This window comes from Hypanus sabinus, chromosome 5 (genome assembly GCF_030144855.1).
Source record: "Hypanus sabinus isolate sHypSab1 chromosome 5, sHypSab1.hap1, whole genome shotgun sequence".
NCBI classification, from domain to species: domain Eukaryota; kingdom Metazoa; phylum Chordata; class Chondrichthyes; order Myliobatiformes; family Dasyatidae; genus Hypanus; species Hypanus sabinus.
The window spans coordinates 175,455,658-175,480,298 of record NC_082710.1 but is presented as its reverse complement, the minus strand read 5'-3'; the positions used below and the strand labels follow the sequence as shown (position 1 = coordinate 175,480,298).

At 40.1% G+C, this 24,641-nt stretch overlaps 2 protein-coding genes across 2 annotated transcripts; one reads left to right on the top strand and one right to left on the bottom strand.

Annotated features, from left to right (window-relative positions):
• Nucleotides 1-219: 219 nt before the first annotated feature.
• LOC132394649 (E3 ubiquitin-protein ligase TRIM39-like) lies at nt 220-3,664 on the bottom strand (the record flags this gene model as incomplete). Its single annotated transcript, XM_059971005.1, has 2 exons — nt 220-821; nt 3,640-3,664. Coding segments are annotated over 2 exons (558 nt in total), but the record flags the coding sequence as incomplete, so codon positions are not given.
• A 3,288-nt stretch (nt 3,665-6,952) lies between these two features.
• LOC132394644 (nuclear factor 7, ovary-like) lies at nt 6,953-24,124 on the top strand. Its single transcript, XM_059971000.1, has 6 exons — nt 6,953-7,383; nt 7,467-7,562; nt 7,644-7,877; nt 13,980-14,002; nt 21,844-21,956; nt 23,544-24,124. The coding sequence occupies exons 1-6, from the start codon at nt 6,973-6,975 to the stop codon at nt 24,071-24,073; spliced, it is 1,407 nt and encodes a 468-aa protein (XP_059826983.1). The 5' UTR covers nt 6,953-6,972; the 3' UTR covers nt 24,074-24,124.
• Nucleotides 24,125-24,641: the final 517 nt, after the last annotated feature.

Below are 24,641 nucleotides of genomic sequence, written 5' to 3'. Positions count from 1 at the left end.
CCACTGCACTATACAAAAAAAAAGAAAAGAAAAGGGACTGGGCAGTCCATTCTGATGATACGACCAAAAATAAAAGAAAAGAAAGACTTACTGATCAAATCTAAAACTTTGAAAAAGAAATTGAAAGAGTAATAAATCAAATCAAATGAAAATATTGAATAAAAGGTCACCAGATTTGCTCAAATTTAAAGGATGTATCAAATGTCGGAACCACCCTGTTCTCGATGGGGTTTCTACCCCACAGCCTCTGAGACCCGCTCATGATGGCAGTCCCAGAATCTGACCCAATTACAGACCCGGAGCAGAACCGGAGCAGATTCTCAGCCACTGGTTTTCATCCACAGTCCAGAAGAAAGGATAAAGTTTCCCCATGAATTTATTCCCAGTGAAGGTGTGGAGATGGGACTTGGTCTCCGTGTTGTAAAATGAAACTGTCCTGAACTCGTAACCGTGAAAAACTCCCACCCTCCCGGGGATGGGACTGGCAGGGAGACGGGATCGAGTGGACGTTGATGCATTAAATTCATCACTAGTCCGCCTGATGCTCCAGAATCCAGTCTCCGGTATCAGATCAACCCACTCCTTCCTCTCAACGAATTCTGCAGCAACTCCCAGACACCAGCTCCGATTCCCTGCCACCTCCACCTCCCAGTAATGTCTCCCCCAAGTGAATCCCTCCGATCCCAGCACACAAGGCCAGTTTGTAAACCTCTTCCTGGAGTCCGGGAGATCCCTCGGGAGCCAGGTCCATCTCACACTCTTCTGATCATCAGACACCTCGAGCATCGGACCCGCCGTTTTCACATCCAGGGTGACAGAGACTAGGGGGAGAAGCAGAGACAGGCACAGTCAGGTGGCCGACCGAAACTGTTCTTGGGTTTTCAACATCATCACACAGACAAGCACATCATTCCATCAGCTGCTGGTCTTCCTCAGATTTCAAAATGCATTCGAGAACTTTCTCTTTTATTTTGAAAACTGTGAATGATTTCTTTTGAGAGAAGTGGAGAGGTAGTGGCTACGGTGGAGTACATGGGGCAGGGAAAGAAGGAAACAGGGAAAGGTGGAGGGTCCTGGAGAGGGAGAGGTACTGAAGACAGCAAAGGGACCAGTCAATGCGAGCGAGAGAGTGAAAAATGACTGAGGAAGATTGGATGCAAATGTGAGCAGGGGTGGGTGTGGTTTGAGGGTGGCATGATGGTAGGTCAATCTGTAAGGGAGGAAGTGAGTGGAATGCATTTGGGAAGGATGTATTTACCCCAAATGAACTCTGAGTGTAAATGTGTGTGTGTGTCCCTGCAGATTTAAAATATGCCTGAGCTTTTTTAAATATACGTGGACTGTGCAACTAGTCATGAGTATGAACTGACACAATGCTACAACTCTCTCTAATACAGGTCACTCTTGAAGATAAATCGAGATACAGGGATTGAGGACAGAAAAGGTCCAGAAGCATTCAGAAAAAAAATCACTGTGGATTTGAGGGAGACACTCTGTGGATCTTGAAAAAAGAAAGAACTTTTGGGGAAACTTGGGGACATCCCACCAGAACTAAAACAGTGGAGCTCCCAAGAAGGGAGAGAAATCCTGGAGTTACCATGAGACAACTAGACAGGTCGATCCTCATCTGTCATAGATGAGTTAGGAAATGGAAGTTACACCTAATTATGTCTTACTGGAGTACGTTTCATATCAGCACTTGTTACTCTGTTAGTCCCGAATAAGCTGAACCAAACCTTAAGTCCTGTGCAGTGGCCATTCTATCCCAGATGGTAATGCAGCCAGTTAGAATGCTTTCCACAGAACCTACGTAGAAGTTTGAGCATGTCTTTGGCGACATACTAATTCTCCTCAAACTGCCAATAAATCAAGCTGCTGTCATGCCTTCTTTGTAACTGCAGCAGTATGTTGGTTCTAGGATAGAGCTTCAGAGATGTTGAAGACCATGTATGTAAAACTGCTCACCCTTTCCACTGCTGATCCCTTGATTCCTCTTCCTGAAGTCCACGATCAGTTCCTTGTTCACACTGATGTTGAGTGCAATGTTGTTGAGACACCACTCAACCAGCTGATCTATCATGCTCCTGAATGCCTATCACTGGTCAGCCTGTCACTGATAGTTAGCGATAAATAAGCAGTAGGACAATTCAGAATTGTTTTGCTCACTACGATTGCAAAGACAGGTGCGTAAAAAGGGCCCAAAGGTTCACTGAGGACCCGAGTCACCCCAACCACAAACTGCCTATCATCCGGGAAACGGTTCCGCAGCATAAAAGCCAGGACCAACAGGCTCTGGGATAGTTCCTTCCACCAGGCCTTCAGTCTGATTAATTCATGCTGACACAACTGTATTTTTCTGTTATATTGACTGTCCTGTTGTACATACTATATATTATAAATTACTATAAATTGCACATTTAGATGGAGACATAACGTAAAGATTTTTACTCCTCATGTCTATGAAGGATGTAAGTAATAAAGTCAATTCAGTTCAATTCAAGCCTCCGGGCTTAGAGATGCCAGAAACAGCTGGGAGTGAAAATGAAAACTTTTCACTACTTCAACCAGTTAGGAGCTATGAAGAACTTGAAGACATTGATAATCATCTTCAATGTTACAATAAAAATAAAGATTTAGAGGATGCATTTTTGAAACTACTGTATGAAGGCAGTCCATTATCTGCACTAGCTGTCTGCACTGATTTTGTGCATTTACAGTCAATCAGAAAGATCATGACAGTGTACATTGGATGAATTCCTCCAACTATAACTATTTGAAACTAATACCCAGTTTTGTAGTAATGTAAGTAGTATTGGTAATGTTCTAATTTGCTCTGTATTTCATTTAAATATATAATTTGTTGCTCATTTAAAAAGTAGTTTGTTTTTGTTTATACCTTTTACCTATTTCCATGAAGCTTTGGCTAATTGGAGCAGCTGCTTATTTAGGCCAAATGTACTGATCCCAATTACAGAATCCACTGTATTTAGACATATGGTGACCAATAGGGGATAGTCAACATGGCTTTGTGCACACTAGGCATGTTTAATTGATTTTATTGTGTATTTTTTAAGGAAGTACCAGGAAAGCTGATGAAGGCAAGGCAGCGATTGTTGTCTATATACAAATTTCTTGGTGTTCACCTGATGGAGAATCTCACCTGGTCCCTCAACACCAGCTCCATAGCAAAGAAAGCCCAGCAGCGTCTCTACTTTTTGGGAAGGCTGAGGAAAGTCCATCTCCCACCCCCCATCCTCATCACATTCAACAGGGGTTGTATTGAGAGCATCCTGAGCAGCTGCATCACTGCCTGGTTCGGAAATTGCACCATCTCGGATTGCAAGACCCGGCAGTGGATAGTGAGGTCAGCTGAGAAGATCATCGAGGTCTCCCTTCCTGCCATCACGGACACTTACACTACACACTGCATCCACAAAGGAAGCAGCATTAAGAAGGACCCCATGTACCCCTCATACAATCTCTTCTCCCTCCTGCCGTCTGGGAGAAGACTCCGAAGCATTCAGGCTCTCACAACCAGACTATGTAACAGTTTCTTCCCCCAAGCTATCAGACTCCTCAATACCCAAAGCCTGGACTGACACCTTGCCCTACTGTCCTGTTTATTATTTATTGTAATGCCTGCACTGTTTTTGTGCACTCTATGCAGTCCAGTGTAGGTCTGTAGTCTAGTGTAGCTTTCTCTGTTTTTTTTAATTACGTAGTTCAGTCTAGTTCTTTTGTACTGTGTCATGTAACACCATGGTCCTAAAAAACGTTGTCTCATTTTTACTATGTACTGTACCAGTCGAAATGACTAAAAAAGTCATTTCATTGACTTTTTAGTATGTGAGGTACAGTAGGTCAAGAAAGTTCAGTTGCAATGCATTGGAGATGGGGTAATAAATTGGATTAGGCATTGGCTTCATGGAAGAAGCCAGAGAGTGGTAGTAGATGGTTGCATCTCTGCCCAGGGGCCTGTAAATAATGAAATGCCTCATGGACTAGTGCTGGGTCTGTTGTTGTTTGTCATTTATATCAATGATCTGGATGATAATGTGATAAACTGAATCAGTAAATTTGTGGACGACACCAAGATTAGGGTGCAGTGAACAGTGCAGAAGTCTGTCAAAGCTTTCAGTAGTATCTAAACCAGCTAGAAAAATGGGCTGAAAATGGCAGGTGGAACTTCCTGCAGACAAGTGTGGGGTGTTGCAGTTTGGGAGGACAAACCAGAGCAGACTTACACGGTGCGTGGAAGTACAGCAAGGAGAGCAGTAGGAGACAGGGATTTGGGAATATCAGAGTCAGGTTTATTATCACCGGCATGTGACAGACGTGAAATTTGTTAACTTAGCAGCAGCAGTTCAATGCAATACATAACCTAGCAGAGAAAATAAATAAATAAAATGATAATAATAATAATAATAATAATAATAATAAATAAACAAGTATATCAACTATGTATATTGAATAGATTTTTTAAAAGTGCAAAAATGAATGGCAGAGGGAAAGAAGTTGTTCCTGAATAGCTGAGTGTGTGCCTTCAGACTATATGAATATATATATTCATATTTCCTCAAAAGTCGCATCTCAGGTAGATGGATCATAAAGAAAACTTATGGCATATTGGCCTTCATAACTCAAAGTACTGCAGTCGTTGATGAAGCAAAGGAAAAGTGGGGGACGGGTACCCATATAGGCTTGGAACATGGACTGTACCACAAAGCCAACATCCATTGTTCCACATGCATTGTCGCTGCCTCCTGCACACATGCTGAGCTCGTTGACTTCAGTAACTTTGCCTCCAATTTTCACTCTGCCCTCAAATTTACCTGGCCCATTTCCAACACCTCCCTCCCCTCTCTTGATCTTTTTGTCTCCATCTCTGAAGACGGCTTATCTACTGATATCTACTATAAATCTATGGACTCTCACAGCTACCTGGACTATTCCTCTTCCCACCCTGTCTCTTGCAAAAATGCCAGCCCCTTCTCGCAATTCTTCCATTTCCGCTGCATCTGCTCTCAGGATGAGGCTTTTCATTCCAGGACGAAGGAGATGTCTTCCTTTTTTAAAGAAAGGGGCTTCCCTTCCTCCACCATCAATTCTGCTCTCAAACACATCTCTCCCATTTCCCTCACATCTGCTCTCACCCCATCCACCCACCACCTGACTCGTTCTAGGGTTCCCCTTGTCCTTACCTACCACCCCACCAGCCTCCGGGTCTAACATATAATTCTCCGTAACTACTGCCACCTCCAATGGGATCCCACTACCAAACACAACTTTCCCCACCCTTTTCTGCTTTTTGCAGGGATCACGACTCCCTTGTCCACTCATTCCCCCCCCCCCCCCATCCCTTCCCACTGATCTCCCTCCTGGCACTTATCCTTGTAAACGGAACAAGTGCTACACCTGCCCTTACACTTCCTCCCTCGCCACCATTTAGGGCCCCAGACAGTCCTTCCAGGAGAGGCGACACTTCACCTGTGAGTCGGCTGGTGTGATATACTGCATCCGGTGCTCCCGGTGTGGCCTTTTATATATTGGTGAGACCCGACACAGACTGGGAGACCGTTTCACTGAACACCTACGCTCGGTCCGCCAGAAAAAGCAGGATCTCCCGGTGGCTACACATTTTAATTCCACGTCCCATTCCCATTCTGATATGTCTATCCATGGCCTCTACTGTCAAGATGAAGCCACACTCAGGTTGGAGGAACAACACCTTATATACTGGCTGGGTAGCCTCCAACCTGATGGCATGAACATTGACTTCTCTAACTTCTGTTAATGCCCCTCCTCCCCTTCTTACCCCATCCCTTATTTATTTATCTATTTACTTATTTATTTATTATTTCCCCTTTTTTCCGTCTTTTTTCTCTCTCTGCCTTTCTCACAATCACTCCTTGCCTACTATCCATCTCCCCCTTTCCCTTTCACCCCTCCCCCTTTCTTTCTCCCGAGGCCTCCTGTCCCAGGATCCTTTCCCTTCTCCAGCTCTGTATCCCTTTTGCCAATCAGCTTTCCACCTCTTAGCTTCACCCCTTCCCCTGCTGTCTTCTCCTATCATTTCGGATTTCCCCTCTCCCTCCCACTTTCATATCTCTTACTATCTTTTCTTTCAGTTAGTCCTAACAAAGGGTCTCGGCCCGCAACGTCGACTGTACTTCTTCCTATAGTTGCTGCCTGGCCTGCTGTGTTCCACCAGCATTTTGTGTGTGTTGCTTGAATTTCCAGCATCTGCAGATTTCCTCGTGTCACGGTGTATATTGTATGCATTTCTCTGACATTAAATTGGACCTTTGATTTACTGTTCATTTATTTGTTATTATTCTTTCTTTGTTTTTGTATTTACATAGTTGTCTTTTGCACACTGGGAGAACGACACGTTAGTGCGGTCTTTATTGATTTTGTCATGGTCGTTATGGATTTATTGAGTATGCCCGCAAGAAAATGAATCTTAGTTTTGCATGTACTTAAGATAATAACTTTACTTTAACTTTGAAGAAACTCTACAGCAATAAATGCAAGTGAAGGTATGCAAAATGCGGCGTGGAGGTGGGGGGGGGGGAGGAATTCAGGGACCGAAGAAAAGACTAGGGAAAACTTTGGACCAGTCAAACCTTCTCATCCCAGTTTCCAAACACAGAACCAGATGACAGGATTCCAGTGTCGAACAGGTCCAATATCTCATCAGATGAACCGGACATCCCATTGGTGTCCTGGTTTTGCAACCAAGCAGAACACAGGGAAGGAAGTAAGGAAAAGAGGAAGGGAGAAAGGAAGGAAGGGTGGGAGGGAGGAAGGAAAGAAAGAAGGAATGAAGGGTTTATTCATTACATGTACATGGAAACATGCAGTTTTGCAAATTGATGTATTTGGTGCTCATTATCTCAGTATTACAGCATGTTTAGTGGAAAATCGCGGTACTGCAGGGGTTCAGCAGTTCCCGACGTGCCGGAAATTAACATGGCTTCGAAAGGACAGGTCGAGAGTTGGATCGAGGAATTAATTTGTCCGATCTGCCTGGATTTCTTCACCGATCCGGTGTCACTGGAGTGCGGACACAACTTCTGCCGCTCCTGTATCACACAGTGTTGGGAAGGTGAGGAAAACAACTCCTGCCCGGAATGTAGAGAGCAGTTTCAGGAAACAATCCTCAGAGTGAATCGGGCCTTAGTGAGACTGGCAGAGAAAGCTCGGAATTTAAACCTGAACCCGAAAGAGAAGGGAAATAAACTTCACTGCGAGGAACACGAGGAAGAACTGAAGCTGTTTTGTGAAACTGACAAGAAACTGCTCTGCCTGATCTGCAGAGATGCGCGGGAACACAGAGAGCACCGCTTCCTACCGATTAAAGAAGCTTTCGAAACTTACAAGGTAAAATGGAGTTTCATCACCTGCAAACGCGGTCAAACTTATTCTTGAAATCTTTCTTTCGATAATTTTCTTTCACTCTCCAGGACCCGGCGGAATCTTCCCTGAAAGCACTTACACAGCAAATACTGGGAATTCTAAAAATGGAGAAGCAACAGAGAATTAAGATTTCTGAGATTAAGGTAAACTTCTGCTTCTCTGAGAGTTCGGTTGGGTGTTTCATTCACGGCTCTGCATAAACATGTTTGCATTTTATTTAATAGGGCCAGTCGCGCTGTTTACAATCCCACGTCGCAGCAGTCTTTGCTGTAATACGCAAGAAACTCGCTGAGAAAGAACAGCTTTTGATCAGAGACCTCAGGACACAAGAGGAAAAGATCATAGATAAAATGGAGAAAAATCTTCTGGAAATTCAGGAAAAGTTGAATTCTATTCAGGGGGAACTCTCGTTGTTGCAGGAGCAAATGGAGCAAACAGATGGATTTGGATCTCTGAAGGTGAGGGGTTGCATTTCAGTTTAGTGGACAAAGCTGCACTATTATGGGCGAGAGCACAGAAATAGGTCATGTTATGAGGTCCACCTGTGCACCTGCTCATTAATACAAATATCTAATCAGCCAATCATGAGGCAGTATTTCAATGCATAAAAGCATGCAGACTTGGTCAAGATGTTCATAGAACAGTACAGCACAGTAGAGGCCCTTTGGCCCACAATGTTGTGCTGACCCTTAAACCATGCCTCCCATATAACCCCCCCACCTTAAATTCCTCCATATACCTGTCTAGTACTCTCTTAAATTTCACTCGTGTATCTGCCTCCACCACTGACTCAGCCAGTGCATTCCATGCACCAACCACTCTCTAAGTAAAAAAACATCCTCTAATATCCCCCTTGAATTTCCCACCCGTTACTTTAAAGACATGTCCTGTTGTATTGAGCAGTGGTGCCCTGGGGAAGAGGCACTGGCTGTCCACTCTATCTATTCCTCTTAATATCTTATATACCTCTATCATGTCTCCTCTCATCCTCCTTCTCTCCAAAGAGTAAAGCCCTAGCTCCCTTAATCTCTGATCATAATGCATACTTTCTAAACCAGGCAGCATCCTGGTAAATCTCCTCTTGTAACCTTTCCAATGCTTCCACATCCTTTCCATAGTGAGGTGATCAGAACTGGACACAGTACTCCAAGTGTGGCCTAACCAGAGTTTTATAGAGCTGCATCATTACATCGCGTCTCTTAAACTCTATCCCTCGACTTAAGAAAGCTAACACCCCATAAGATTTCTTAACTACCCTATCTACCTGTGAGGCAACTTTCAGGGATCTGTGGACATGTACCCCCAGATCCCTCTGCTCCTCCACACTTCCAAGTATACTGCCAGTTACTTTGTACTCTGCCTTGGAGTTTGTCCTTCCAAATCATACCACCTCATACTTCTCTCGGTTGAACTCCATCTGCCACTTCTCAGCCCACTTCTGCATTCTATCAATGTCTCTCTGCAATCTTCAACAATCCTCTACACTATCCACAACACCACCAACCTTCCTCTCATCTGCAAACTTGCCAACCCACCTTTCTATTCCCACATACAGGTCATTAATAAAAATCACAAAAAGTAGAGGTCCCAGAACTGATCCTTGTGGGACACCACTAGTCACAACCCTCCAATCTGAATGTACTCCCTCCACCACGACCCTCTGCCTTCTGCAGGCAAGCCAATTCTGAATCCACCTGGCCTAACTTCCCTGGATCCCATGCCTTCTGACTTTCTGAATAAACCTACTGTGTGGACCCAGTTGTTGGTCAAACCAAACATCAGAATGGGAACAAAATGTGACCCAAGTGATTCTGCCCAGGAAAGACTTGTTGGCGCCAAGCAGTGTCTCAGAAACTGCTGACCTTCTTCATGCTCAACTGTCTCTAGAATTTGCAGAGAATGGTTGTGAGAAGAAACAAAAACATCCAGGGCAGCTCCATGAGCAAAAACACCTTTTGAATTAGTCAGGTCAGAGGAGAATGTCCAGAGTGGTTGAAGTTGACAGGAAGTCATTGGTAACTCATATAACCAGGCATTTCAACAGTTGTCTGCAAAAGAGTACCTCTGAATGCATAACGTGTTGAACCTTGAAGTGGATGGGCTACAGCAGCAGATGACCACAACCAAACACTCAGTGGCCCCTTTATTAGGTAGCTAGTAAAGTGGGCACTGATGTATTTTACTCATTTTTCTGGCGGGGAAGTTGTAACAAGGCCCTTTATTGCACTTGTGTTGAGTGACTGGTTTGGCAATTTCAAAGAGTGGTTTTGATGATCAGTCAACCAGTGATCAAAGAACATGAGGACTGATTATTTTTTCAAAAGAAAACATGCTGCTCTATATTTTTTTTTACAGTAAATATGACTGGGATGTATAACAATTTTCATGAAACTGCACCAGGAGCTTTACCTTCTCAATGCTGCTTTGGAAGAGCAGGTTTCTTTCCCTGAGCAATTTGACAACAGTCTAGCAGTTTAGAGGACATTGGCATAGGGCTGGATTCTCCCACCACTTTCTGTTTAGAATGGGTCAGTAGTATAATGTGTGCCAGCTGTCTCAAAAATCCTTATCAGGGATTCTTTTTAAGTGGAAAAGAAAAGTTTCAGTTGGAAAATCTTTATTTTAGGTTTCCAGTACCTTTTTATTTTAAATTTTCATGTATTGCAACATTCTGAATGATTATCTCTTCCAGCCATTCACGTGCTCATCGCTATGTGCCACATGTCCCATTCAGGGAAGGTTGGCTGTGTGGCAGGAGAACATCTTTTATTTGTAGCTTCATTGCCTATAGAATCCAGAATTCCTTATTCTATATGATTTTAAGAGATTACTGTAATCTTCATTTCTGTCTCACTTATTCTCAGTTCTCTATCTGTCACTTTCAACTATTTATACTAGTGGCTAACCAGGGCCAATAAAGCCTCCATTGACAGGATGAATGAGCAGTTCAACTCCCTAACTATAGGCACTGTCTCACTGGTCTAGCTGCTGTGCTGCAGTGGATACAGCCCAGTCCATCACACAAGGAGCCCTCCCCACTATCGAGCACCTCCACAAAGAGCACTGCCAGAAGGAAACAGTATCCATCATCCCCACCACCCAGGCCACACTCTCTTCTCACTGCTGCCACTGGGAAGGAGGTACAAGCACCTTAGGTCCCACACCAACAGGTTTAGGAACAGTAATTGCCCTTCAACCATCAGGCACCTGAACCAGCGTAGGTAACTCCACTCAGAACTGATTCCACAACTGACTCACTTTCACGGACTTCACAAATTGTACTCAACACTATTTATTTATTTGCCTATCTATCTCTCAGCCATGCATCTGTTTATTTACTTATCTATTTAACCAGTCTATCTATTTCTTATTTGTGCAGCTTCTCTTCTTTTACACATTGTTTGTCAGTCCTTGTGTGTACTTTTTCATTCATTCTACTGTATTTCATTGTTCCACTCTGAATGCCTGGAAGAAAATTAATCTCAGGATAGTATATTCTGACAGGTACATCATTTGATAATAAATTTAGTTTGAGCTATGAATTGTTGAACCTTGACATCAGCTGGTGACTCACCATCCCTAAGTGGCACAGAGCCATGACTGACATAAAATGAGCTCTCACCACTCCAGCAAATCCTCCAATTCAGTTCTTACCTCCAGTCTGTGTGGGTGGAGTTTTCAAACTCTACCTATTATCACGTGGGCTTCTGCCATGTACTCCAGTTTCCTCCCTCGTCCCAAAGACATGCAGAATGGTAGGTTAATTGGCTGCTGTAAATTGCCTCTGATGCAACCATGTGGTCGAGTCTGGGTGAAAATGATGGGTGGCTACAGAGGGCTGCAAACTCAGCCAGCTCCATCGCCCATCGCATGCACTAACCACCCCCCCCCACACACCCCGGCATCAAAGCATTCCAACATGGTGCTTGGAAAGATCCAGTTAGTCTGCTCATTGTGAAACATGCAAATACCTATCATGACAAACTGAAAATTGAGGTTAATTCTGAACATTCAGTTGGATGGTTGCAGAAATTTAAGAAAAGGCATAGCATTAAATTTTTAAAGATTTGTGGTGATAAAGCATCTGCTGATCATGAAGCAGCAGAGAAGTTCATTGATGAATTTGCCAAGATCATCGCTGATGAAATCGAACTCAATGAATAGCTGCATCAGTACATATATGTGATGAACAAGTGTAAGACAAAGACTGATTACCAGCAGCACATAAACTCAGTCGTGGAAATGATGGCAATCCTAAGCTATCTTCCAAAATCCAAAATAATCTGAAGTCTGAAATACTTCCCCCTTTTATCTCATCTATCCACTGGAGGTTTGACCCTGGGGTTATTTTAAAGGTAAATTCCCACCCTCACAGCCAGTAAAAACAACGTAGTTCCTGTTGATTCCTTTAGTCTGTGAGATTCCCCTTTTCTTGTTGACCTGAACAAACCGTTCTGAGCCATTGTTTTTAAACATAAGAGATTCTGCAGCTGCTGGAAATCCAGAGTAACACACACAAAATGCTGGAGAAACTCAGCAGGCCACGAAACATTTCTGGAAAGGAATAGAGTCAACATTTTGGGCCAGGACCCTTTATCAGGACTGTCAGCTGATTGACAAAATTTTAATGTGCACAATGGGGGCACATTGTAAGTGAGGAAAGAAAAGCTCTTAAACTTCTCTGAACCTATTGTTGAAACAAGCTGAACTCATATCATCTGGAGACAAAACTTTGTGCAAGTCTGTCCTGGACAAAATTCAAACTTAGAGTATGTATTTTATAAACTTAACTACAAAGCCTAACACTTTGATAGGCAAACTCCCCAGCTGGCTAACCAAGTGCCACATTGCTGCTCCATTTCCAGCAGGCCACATCCCTGCTCAGAGCCTTCTAAAAGTTGGCTTCTCTCAAGGCATGATGCAGAGTAATTATTTTTCTTAGTTTCTAGACTGTGATCACAAGCCAGTTTCACTGCATAATGTCAGCACAGTCTTCCAGCCTTATTATTGTGGGTCCAGTTTCATCATTCTTCTTGCAGATATATTATACCTAACAAATTGCACATTTATTCAATGCACAGACTTCACATTCCTCAGCTCTTGTGGTGGGACTTGAGCATACATCACCAAACCATTACTTCAGGTTGCTAGGTTACCATTCAGTGGTGGGGGAGGCATAGTGGCGTAGTGGTCAGTGTAACATGATTACAGCATCAACCAACAGCATTCGCAGTTCAATTCCAGACAATGTTCTTCACTGCTGGGACATTGTGCATTCTCCCTGTGACCATGTGTGTTTCCTCTGGGGGCTCCTGTTTCCCACTTTTGAAAGATGTGTGGGTTAGGGCTAGTAAGTTGTGGGCATGCTATGTTCATGCCATAAGTGTGGCTACACTTGCGGGCTGCCATGTTTTGGTTGCTGATGCATTGGACTGTATGTTTCAAAGTATAAGTAACAAATAGAGGTAACCTTTAGAAATCTTTACTCTGCCTGCAATTTATACCCTCTGAGGCATGCAAATGTCCACATGGAGTCATGGAGTCAAAAATCACAGCACAGAAACAGGCCCTCTGGCCCAACTAGTCCATGCAACCAAGATGCCCATCTAAGCTAGTCCCATTTCCCAGAATTTGGCTCATAACATTCTCAATCCTTGTGTCTGAGAGCCTTTTATAACTTGGTATTGTATGTGCCTCAACCACTTCATCAGGCAACTTATTCCACATACATACCACCCTTTTTTGGGGTTAAAAAAGTACCCCTTCAAGCAATTAAATCTTTCCTCTCTCAACTGAAACCTATACCCCCAGTTTCTGGTTTTCCCAACAGTGGGGAAAAGATTGATTGCTTTCACCCTATCTCTGTCCCTCATGACTTTATACGCCTCTTTAAAGTCACCTGCACTCCAAGGAATAAAGTCCTGGCCTGGTCAATTGCTCCCTTTAACTCAGTTGTCCTTCAAATTCTACCAACATCCTTATAAACCTTTTCTGCACTTTTTCCAGTTTCATAACGTCTTTCCTATAGTACAGTGACCAAGACCGAAAACAATACTCCAAGTGTAGTTTCAGCAGCATCTTGTAACTGTGTCATGACCTTCAACTCCTATACTCAGTCCCTTGACTGTTGAAGGTTGCTAAACCTTTGTCACCTTGTCTACCAGCCATGCCACTTTCAGGGAACCCATGCAATGAGCTCCAAGGTCCCTCTGTTCTGCAACACTCACCGGGGCCCTGCTTCTGAAAGTCTATGCTATCAAATCCATTCATAACTTTGAAGTCTTCAATCAATCCTTTGATAAGACAAGTCTTTCCTCCCTTAAATTTGCACAGTATTTCCTGTTAGTTTTATTCTCTAACCTGCAACATCATTCTTGTAAATCTTCTTTACACTTTCGCCTGTACTTCTGTACTCCTTCTGCACTATTCCCATTCCATCTATTGCTGGTGGGGAGAATTTGGGATTATCAGCAATTTACAGAAAGTGTAATGCAAATCCTACTGCCTGGATGTGAGCAGTCGATACACACTTATTCCAGCTTGTGTTTTATTTCTTCCAGGGAGAAGCTAATCAGAAGAGTAGGTAAGACAGGTTTTTTTATACTTTGTGCAACTTGAAAGTTCAAAGTAAATTTATTATCAAAGTAGGCAGCGCATATATACACCATGTACTGCCCTGAGATTCATTTTCTTGTGGACATTCTTGTAGAACAAAGAAATAGAACAGAATCAATGAAAAACTACACACAAACAAAAATTAATGCATAACCAATGTGCAACAAAGACAAACTGTGAATAAAAAAATGTAAATGATAAAAAATAAACTAATATGTAAATAAGATTGAGAACACAAGTTGCAGAGTCTAAAAAGTGAACAGGAGTTGAGGTGAGTGATGTTATCCACACCAGTTCAGGAGACTGGTGGTGAAGGGGAATAATTGTTCCTGAACCAGGTAGTATAGGACCTAAGGAACCTGTACCTCCTTCACAACGGCAGCAGTGAGAAGAAACCGTGGCCTCTATGGTGGGGGTCCTTGGTGATGGATGCTGCTTTAATGGCATGTATCCTTTGCAAATGTAGAATTTTGTAAAAAGCAACAGAGAAAATAATATTTAATTTATAATGTTATTACATTTATATTTATAAATTATTATTTTTTACTATTATTTAAAATCAGAATCAAGTTTAAAATCACCGGCATCTGTCGTGAAGTTTGTTAACCTTGCAGCAGCAGTAGAATGCTGTACATAATAATAGGAAAAAAACTGTAATGGTAGCAATCAGAAGAGGACATAACCTGGGTGATGGGGGGGCCTTAACGATGGATGCCACCTTTTTGAGGAATTGCTCCTTGCTCCTTGAAGATGTCCTTGATACTATGAAGGTTAGTGCCCATGAAGGAGCTGACTAAATTTACAAATTTCTGCAGCTTACATTGATCTTGTGCAGCAGCACCCCCCCCCCCCCCCCCGCCCATCCCATCCCATAGCGGGCAGTTATACAGCTAGTTAGAATGGTCTCCATGGTACACCTGTAGAATTTGTGAGGGTATTTGTTGACATATCAAATCTCTTCAAGTCCCAATGAAGTGTAGCACAGTCATGCCTTCTTTGTATCTGCATCGATATGTTGGGACCAAGTTAGAGCCTCAGAAATGTTAACACCCAGCAACTTGAAACTGCTTGCTTTTTCCACTTCTGATCTGTCGATGAGGACTGGTGTGTGTTCTCTCGTCTTACCCCTTCTGAAGTCCACAATAAGTTCTTTGGTCTCACTGACATTGCGTGCAAGGTTGTTGCTGCGACACCACTCAACTAGCTGATAAATCTCGCTACTGTATGCTCTCTCACCACCATCTGAAATTCTGTCAACAATGGCTGTAGATTTTGTCAAATTTATAGATGGCGTTTGAGCAGTCCCTAGCTATAGAGCCATGGGTGTAGAGAGAGTAGAGCAGTGGGTAAGCACACGTCCCTGAGGTATGCCAGCATTGATAGTCAGCGAAGAGGAGGTGTTATTTCTAATCCACAGAGATTGCGGTCTTCTGGTTAGGAAGTCAAGAATCTAGTTGCAGAGAGGGGTGGAGTTTCAAGATGGCGACGTAAGCATCTGCCTTTTAGGCGCTCTTCACTTTTTCAACTATAATCACCCTTTAATCAAATCTTTTCGAACCTAATCATATGAGTTGATACTTTTGATTAACTTTTTTTTTCTAAAACAATATTTGATTTAATTTTGTTAAACTTAAAATGGCTACAAGCAAGAAATTATCTAAGGATCCTCTATCCATCGACGCTATTTCTCATCTTCTGGACGCTAAACTTGCAACTCTGGAAAGCAGGCTAGAAAGTAAATTGGAAAGTAAGCTGGCAAGTTTGGAAAATAAGCTTACCACGAAAATATCTGAACTTGAAGGAGTTGTTAGATCGCTTGATACTAAGCTTCAATCGCAGGCATCAGATATTCAGCGGCATGAAGATAAGATCATGACTCTTGAAAAATTAATTTGCGAAAAAGTACGTACAATTGAAGCGCTGGAGAAGAAGGTACACGCGACTGTTAAAACATTAGATCAGTATAAGTTTAAAATCACTGATCTTGAAAATCGATCTCGCAGACAGAATTTGCGAATTATCGGGTTCCCCGAAAAAGTTGAGTCCAGTGATTTAACTGAATTTTTCTCTAAATTATTGTGGGAAATTTTCGGTGCTGAATGCTTGCATACTAAACCTGTTATCGACCGCGCTCACAGAGTTGCGAGGTTTTCGGCTGTGACTGGTAAACCACGAGCGGTGATTGTTCGCCTTCATTATCCTCGGGAGAAAGAACTTTTAATTCAATTAGCTCGTAAAAAAGGAATGATTTCTCACAACAGCAACACATTTCGAATTGTTGAGGATTATTCATTCGAAGTAATGAGAGCGAGAATCGCTTTTAAGCCAGTGATGGCAGAGATTCATTCGATTGGACTTAAACAAGCTTTAAGATTTCCAGCGAATCTTAGAATTACGTTGAACGACAACAGTCAGCAATTTTTTAAAACTCCGGAAGAAGCGAAGAAATTCGTTGAAGAATATCGATCTTCTAGTGCAAGTTGAACTATGTGTTATGCTGAAAATTTTTTGGAGAGAAGATGCCATTTCATTTTAAGTTTTAACCTATGAAGCTGGGCTATAACTTCTTATCCTGATCTACGGGTCTGGTTTCTTTTTTTTTACTATTACCATCGTTTATAGATGCTCTTTTAACTTTTTATAATATCTCTTTTTTTTTATTATTCTTTTTTCTGTTTTGGATATACACGTTTATATTTTGTAATAAGGATTTACTTTTTTTTAAGATGTCGTTTCTTCTTCCCATAAGACTTTACTTTCTGTAAACATTTATCTGTTTGCCTGCACTTGGAAATGGGACGAATGTTTTGGAATTTTTGGTCTTTTTTTTATTATATATTGTAGTGTCTATTAAATCTTTTTTTTTAATCCTATTTTGATAACTTTTTTTATTAAATTTTTTAATAGATCGTTGAACTTACGTTTATATTTTGTAATATGGCTTTTTCAAAATGTCGTTTCTTCTTCCCAGAAGTCTTTGCTTTTGAAACGTCATTTTTCTTGTATTTGAACATGGAATTTTTTTTAAAGGTATATTACACTTTCAAATTTTAATGTTTATACTTTTTTTAATTAATGGTCGTTTGTTTTATTATATTATTTTTTTTATTCTGATTGATATACATTTTCTCTTTGCAACCCTATATTTAAATCTGGGTGTTATATAGTTTTTTTTTAATCTTTTCATGGAGCTGCCATCTTGAAATGGGGTTAATATTAGTGTTAGTTTATGAGCCTGCCGCTTGGCTTTTTTTCGAGGGGTGGGGGGAGGGGGGAGGGATCTTTTTTCACGCTTTTGCTTTTTATTTTTTTTGCTTTTAGTTTATGGGCCGACTTTAAATTATTAATATTGTTGAAGTGTCATGTTCTCCGGTTGCTCCTGTACCATTTTTCCTTCTTCCCGAATTATGGGTTATGTGTTTTTTTCAACCTTTCATGGTATATACAATTAATATTAGCATGATGGATAAGTCTATTAATTTTATTTCTTGGAATACTAATGGTTTAAATCATCCGATTAAACGTAAAAATATATTTAAAGTATTCCATAGACTAAATGCTAATATTATCTTTGTACAGGAGACCCATATTAGGAGGGAGGATAATCAACGCTTTTTTAGGTTCTGGAAGGGTCAACAATTTCATTCGAATTGTACTGCTAAAATTAGGGGTGTGTCTATTTTTATAGACCCCTCAATCTCGTTTATACATCATGAAATTATATCTGATCCACAGGGCAGATTTTTGTTGATTACTGGTTCACTTTTTAACCGAAAAGTGGCTTTAGTTAATATTTACGCTCCAAATTTTGACTGCCCTGAATTTTTTAAACGTTTATTTACTACCCTTCCTAATCTAAATGAATATATGTTGATAATGGGTGGAGATTTCAATTGTTGTTTGAATCCTTTGATGGATAGATCTAAACCTATTCGAACTCTTCTGAATAGATCAGCCTTACTTATTAACTCTTTTATGGTCGATTTGGGAATTACTGAAATATGGCGGTTTTTGAACCCTAAAGATAAAGAATTTTCGTTTTTTTCACATGTATATCATAGTTATTCTAGAATTGATTATTTTCTTATTGATCATCGTTTATTAGCAGGTGTTATTGACTGTAAATATGATTCTATTGCTATTTCGGATCATGCACCTTTGAAGTTATCTATCAAGATTTCGGACTCTTTCATTAATACTAGATCTTGGAGACTCAACGCTACTTTGTTTCAAGATCCAGAATTTATTACCTTCATAAAACAGCAAATTGACTTATTTTTTTCAACAAACTATACTGAAGAGATTAACAGAGGAATACTTTGGGACTCTTTTAAGGCTTTTATTCGTGGACAAATTATCTCATATTCTGCTGGTAAAATAACACAAAGATATTTAGATATAGCTTTATTGGTGGATAAAATTAAAGAAATTGATAAGATTTATTCCGTTACTCCTACCAAGGAACTTTATAAGAAGAGAGTTGAACTGCAAATGGAACATAGCTTACTGTTATCTTCTTCAATTGAGAATCAATTAATTAGGACCAGGGTTCAATTTTATATCCATAGTGATCGAACTGGTAAATTGTTAGCTAATCAATTAAAAGCTATTTCGACTAAGCGACAAATTATTAAAATTTGTAAACAAGATGGTAATCTGACTATGGATCATAAAGAAATTAATAATACGTTCCAAGATTTTTATAAATCTTTATATCAATCAGAATTTGATAGTGATCTGTCTATGATGGATAATTTTTTTAACAATTTGAATATTCCCAAATTGACAGATGAAGATCGAAGTTTATTTGATGCTCCTATTTCTATGGCTGAGGCAGGAGAGGCTATTTCATCGATGAATTCAGGGAAAGCTCCTGGCCCTGATGGTTATATTATAGAATTTTTAAAAACTTTTTCTTCTTTGCTTTCCCCTTGGTTATGTGAAATCTTTAATGATGCATTTATTAAGAAGAGACTACCCCAGTCCTTTTATGAAGCTACTATCTCTTTAATTCTTAAAAAAGATAAAGAACCTACTTTATGTGCATCTTATCGCCCTATATCATTATTAAATGTAGACTCTAAGATGCTTACAAAAATTTTAGCGATTAGGTTAGAAAAGGTACTATCACAGATTATTTCAGGAGATCAAACTGGTTTCATTAGGAACCGATACTCCTTTTTTAATGTGAGAAAATTAATTAATATAATTTACACTTCCTCACCCACAACCCCAGAGTGTGTTATTTCATTAGATGCTGAAAAAGCTTTTGATAGAGTTGAATGGACATACTTATTTAATGCCCTGAAGAATTTTAATTTTAGTTCTAATTTTATATCATGGATTAAATTAATATATTATAAACCTGTTGCTTCTGTTCTTACGAATAATTATAGATCCTCTTTTTTTCAATTATCTCGTGGTACGAGACAAGGTTGTCCCTTAAGTCCTTTATTATTTAATATTGCATTAGAACCTTTAGCCATTGCTATTCATGAATCCCCTAATATTTCTGGTATTACCTGTAATGAGAAATTATACAAGTTATCGCTCTATGCTGATGACTTGTTGTTATATATTTCTGATCCTGATAATTCTATTCCCGCTATTCTATCCTTGTTGGCTCAATTTGGTAGTTTTTCTGGTTACAAATTAAATTTGGATAAGAGTGAACTTTTCCCTTTAAATGCACAAACTTTATTGAATGACAGGATACCATTTAAAACTGTTACTGATAATTTTATTTATTTAGGTATAAAAATTACTAAGAAATATAAAGATTTATTCAGATTGAATTTTTTACCTATGCTTCATCAAATTCAACAACTTACTACTAGATGGTCTCCTTTATCCTTATCATTGGTTGGTCGGATCAATGCTGTTAAAATGATGATTTTACCGAAATTTTTATATTTATTTCAAGCCTTACCAATTTTTATTCCTAAGTCTTTTTTTGATAGCATTAATTCAAAAATTTCCTCATTTGGGTGGCAAAATAAAAACCCCAGATTAAGTAAAAGACAGTTACAGAAATCTAAAAAAGATGGTGGTTTAGCTTTACCCAATTTTAGATTTTACTTTTGGACGAATAATATTCGGAATTTATTATACTGGAAATTAGATTTAGATTTACCATTGTGCCCACAGTGGATAAATTTAGAATGTAACGCTACACAAGGATATTCTTTATTTTCTGTTTTTGGCTCTTCTCTCCCTGTTGACTTAGCTAAACTTAATAAACAGATATCAAACCCTATTGTCAAACATACATTATGAATTTGGTTTCAATTTCGTAAATTTTTTACTCTAAAAAACTTCGTTCTTGATAGCCCTATCTTACTTAATTTTTTCTTTAAACCCTCTTTAACAGATCAAGCTTTTAGTATATGGAAAAGGAAAGGTATATGTTTTCGCGATCTTTTTTCTGAAGGTAGTTTGATGTCTTTTGATCAACTTTCTAACAAATTTAAATTACCTAAATCTAATTTTTTTAGATACTTACAAATTAGAAACTTTTTGTATAAAGTTTTACCATCCTTCCCTAATTCAACTTTGATAGATTTTTTAGATATGATTTTTACTTTAAATCCCTGTCAGAAGAGATTAGTGGCTCTTATTTATAATATGATTATGAAGATACAACCAGAGATATCAAGTAGAATTAAACAGGAATGGGAAAAAGAACTTCAATACAATATTTCAACGGAAAAATGGGAAAAAATTTTACAAATGGTTAATTCTTCTTCTTTATGTGCTAACCATGCTTTAATACAATTTAAGGTTGTACATAGAGCTCATATGTCTAAAGATAAGCTTGCTCGGTTTTATTCTCATGTTAATCCTCAATGTGACAGATGTCATTTAGATGTGGCTTCATTGACCCACATGTTTTGGTCACTTTACATAATTATTGGAAGGACATATTTGCTACCATTTCCTCAATTTGGAATATTGATTTAAAACCTCATTTTATCACTGCGATTTTTGGTATTCCAAATGAAGATGATAGTCGATTCTCTCCTTCAATTAGACGAATGATTGCCTTTGTAACATTAATGGCCAGGAGATCTATATTACAAAATTGGAAAGAAGTAAATCCTCCTACCACATTTCAATGGTTTTCTCAAACTATTTCTTGCTTAAGTTTAGAAAAAATTAGAAGTACTATTTTTGATTCATCAATTAAATTTGAAGAAACTTGGAGACCGTTTATTCGACACTTTCACATGAATTAATTTGACTTCTTCCAGACCTTTACTCTTATTATTCTTGTTCTGGTATGGAGTTCCGGAGTTTTTGACACTATCATATACATATAAACTATTATTATTGCCCATGTTAGTTTAGGTTTATTTTTTTTATTATTTCTTTAAATATACATTTTTTTTATATTTTACATGTTTTTCTTTTTCTTTTGATGATTATTTTTAATCTTTTCATGTATAATCAATATAGATTAGATTGATATTGTATGATCCTTTTTCGCTGATAGTTTAATAAGATATTGTTATCTTGTTATCAACTTAATTTCAAATCTATTGTATTCATAACATTTGTAATATAATATTATGTTATGTTTTTTTTAAAAAAACTAATAAAAAGATTGAAAAGGAAGAATCTAGTTGCAGAGCGAGGATGCTTGGGCAGGCATATGGATGAAAGAGAAGTGAAAGCCTGTGAAGGAGAGAGGGGTTGGATTGATTTTGGAGTAGGTTAAAGGGTCGGCACAACCTCGATGGTTGAAGTGCCTGTACTGTGCTGTGTTCTTTTATGTTCCATGTTCTATAACCATCTGTTTAATACTTGCAGGATCAGAGATGACCTTTCAGATTCAGCCACGGGTGGGGCCCTGTCAATGGAAAAATCCAGTGGTTCTTCATCATTCACTGCTTTGTGGGAAATACTTGATGACATTCAGCCTGGTAAATATTGTATATTTGTATATAGCAGTATACATTTCATTTTAATTTAAATTATCATATTGAATGTTCATGCATTAAGTTGTTAAAGAAAATAAGTCAACTCTAACTGGCATGAATATTTTACTCCTGTAACTATTTTCCTCCCCCTCAGTTTACAAAGTGGAAGTTCCCATTTCTGCAAATATTTCTCCAAGTTCATTGGGTATATATAACGTGGAGATTTCTGGGTTCTTGATTAGCAAGGGTGCCAAAGGATGCAGAGAGAAAGGCTGGAGAATGGGATTTTGAGGGATAATAAATCAATGGAGCAGACTCGATGGACCAAATGGCCTAGTTATGCTCCTAATGGTCTTATATCCAGCGGATAAAAAATAAACACCCAAATGACCTTTCTTTCCCAGTCTTCTCACGCCACCTAGTCCAAATTGCAGTGACATCAAAGTCACTGTTCAATCTCAACCCAAGACACTGAGTCCTCCAGCATTCTGCATGTGTTGCAGTGATCTGTCTGTCCACTTAATATTATGTTCCCTATGACTTATGTTTTGACTGATCCATTGGAAGCCCCAGCACTTGGCTTTGGGGTGAGAACATCTCTCGAAAACTCCCAGAAGGTCTGTTCCAGATCCAAAGATTTTCTCCCTGTCTCCTCTTTATCTGTATTTCTTCGTCCGGGTTTGGCCCTGAGTTTTACTAAGAAAGTTGAGTTCATAAACAGGAAACGCTGTCCAGGTTGCTGGAATAAAAATCTCTGCATTATTTAAAGAACAGACAGGCCCCAAGGTTCTTTTTTTTTTTGGTTAAGCTTGTGTTTAATTTGTTTTCCTTGTGATTGCTGCTTATATAATGTTGTGTGTCTGTGCTGCTGTTGCTGTAAGGAAGTTTTTCATCACAGTATGACAAATTCCAATGTGAATCTCCGGTGCCCTGAGCTACCCACAGTGAAGTCAGTCAGCTGTGAGATGTCTCTAGATTTTTTTTAATGGCAACCCCTCAATGCTTAGGACAGTTACAGGAGCTGCTGACTTTCACTAAATTGCTTTCTGCCCTGGAGGGTAGGAGGCTGAGGGGTGATGTGATGGAGGTGTATAAAATCAGGAGAGTTGTAAGTAACGTGAATGTCTTCTTTCCTGCGGTGAGACAGGAAAGATTCAAAGGGGATGTGAGGTGTGTTTGTGGAACAAGTTGCTGGGGGAAGTGTTAGAGTTGGGTAGAAGTACAATGCTGAGAAATAAATTTGGATAAGAAAGGTTTAGTTGGAAAAGGGCCACTGGGACTAGATCAGGCAGTCAACCTGGTCAGCATGGCATGGTTGGGGCGAATAGCCTGTTTCCCTGCCATATGAGCCTATGAATCTAATACTTAGAAGTCATTAGTTTATTGTTGTTTTGCGAAAACCAACGCACTTGACCCACTCTCCTTCTCAGTTGATCACTCGGCCCGAACATTCCCTTCCCTGGTTTCAACCTTCCTATGAAGATAGCTGCATGAATAATTTCTCTCCCGGACCCAAAGCTGCGCTGAACGAGTCTCACCCCTCTCTGATGGCCGGGGACTCCCTAATTCTCTGCTTCTGCCCCCCACCAGATTCTGTGACCTTGGATGTGGAAACAGCAGGCCCAGGGCTTGAGGTGTCTCAAGATCGGAAGAGTGTGAGATGGACCGAGAGGCTGAAGACTCTCTCTGACACCAGGAAGAGGTTCACATTTGCGCATTGTGTGCTGGGATCGGAGGGATTCACATCGGGAAGACATTACTGGGAGGTGGAGGTGGCTGGGAATCAGCGCTGGAGTCTGGGAGTCGCCACAGAGTCTATGGAGAGGGAGGGAGAGGAAGACGTGATCCCAGAGACTGGAGTGTGGAGTATTGGGCGGGAAGGTTTCAAGTTTTATGTTCCCACCTTCTCTGATTCCCATCTCCTTCCCGGTCCCATCCCCGGGAGGGTGGGAGTTTATCTCAGTTACGAATCCGGCACAGTTTCATTTTACAATGTGGAGACCAAGTCCCATCTCCACACCTTCACTGGGAATAAATTCACGGAGACACTTTATCCTTTCTTTGGCACTGGGGATGGAGACTGGCTGAGAGTCTGCTCCAGTTCTATTCTGGACCCATAATAGTGTAGGGTTGCAGGGTTCAGGAGTTGGCAAGCAAAAACTACTTTGACAAACTGGTTCCATTTTGTTCCTAGATTCTGCATTCCCAAAGAGGCAGGATTTAAAACCAGTGGAAATGTAAGGAATCAAAATAAATCGTGACTATTATTAACTTTAATCTGTAACTTGCATTCTGTACAGAAGAGGAATACTCCTTGAACGTATAAAGATTGAAACAATTGCGGGGTCCATGTATTCAGCTGCAGCCAAGTTAGTGGGATCTGAGCCTCTGGGTCATCTTCCCCCTAAACTGGGTCCTAAAATCCACTGACTCAGGTAGTCCTAAATTCCTGAAGACTCAAGATGCAGATGATGAAGTTTAAATGAAGTTTTAGAAAACTTTTTTTCTGGAGTTTTAATAAAAAGTGGCCGCATCCACTGGACTCTCAGCATTTTGGGTTGAGATATTGCACCTGGTTGGTTCTTGATTCAAAACGTCCACCATCCCTTTGCCTCTACAAATACTGCTTGATCCAATGAGTTTTCCCAACAGTTTATATTTTGTCCACATTGTAAAGCACCTGATTTC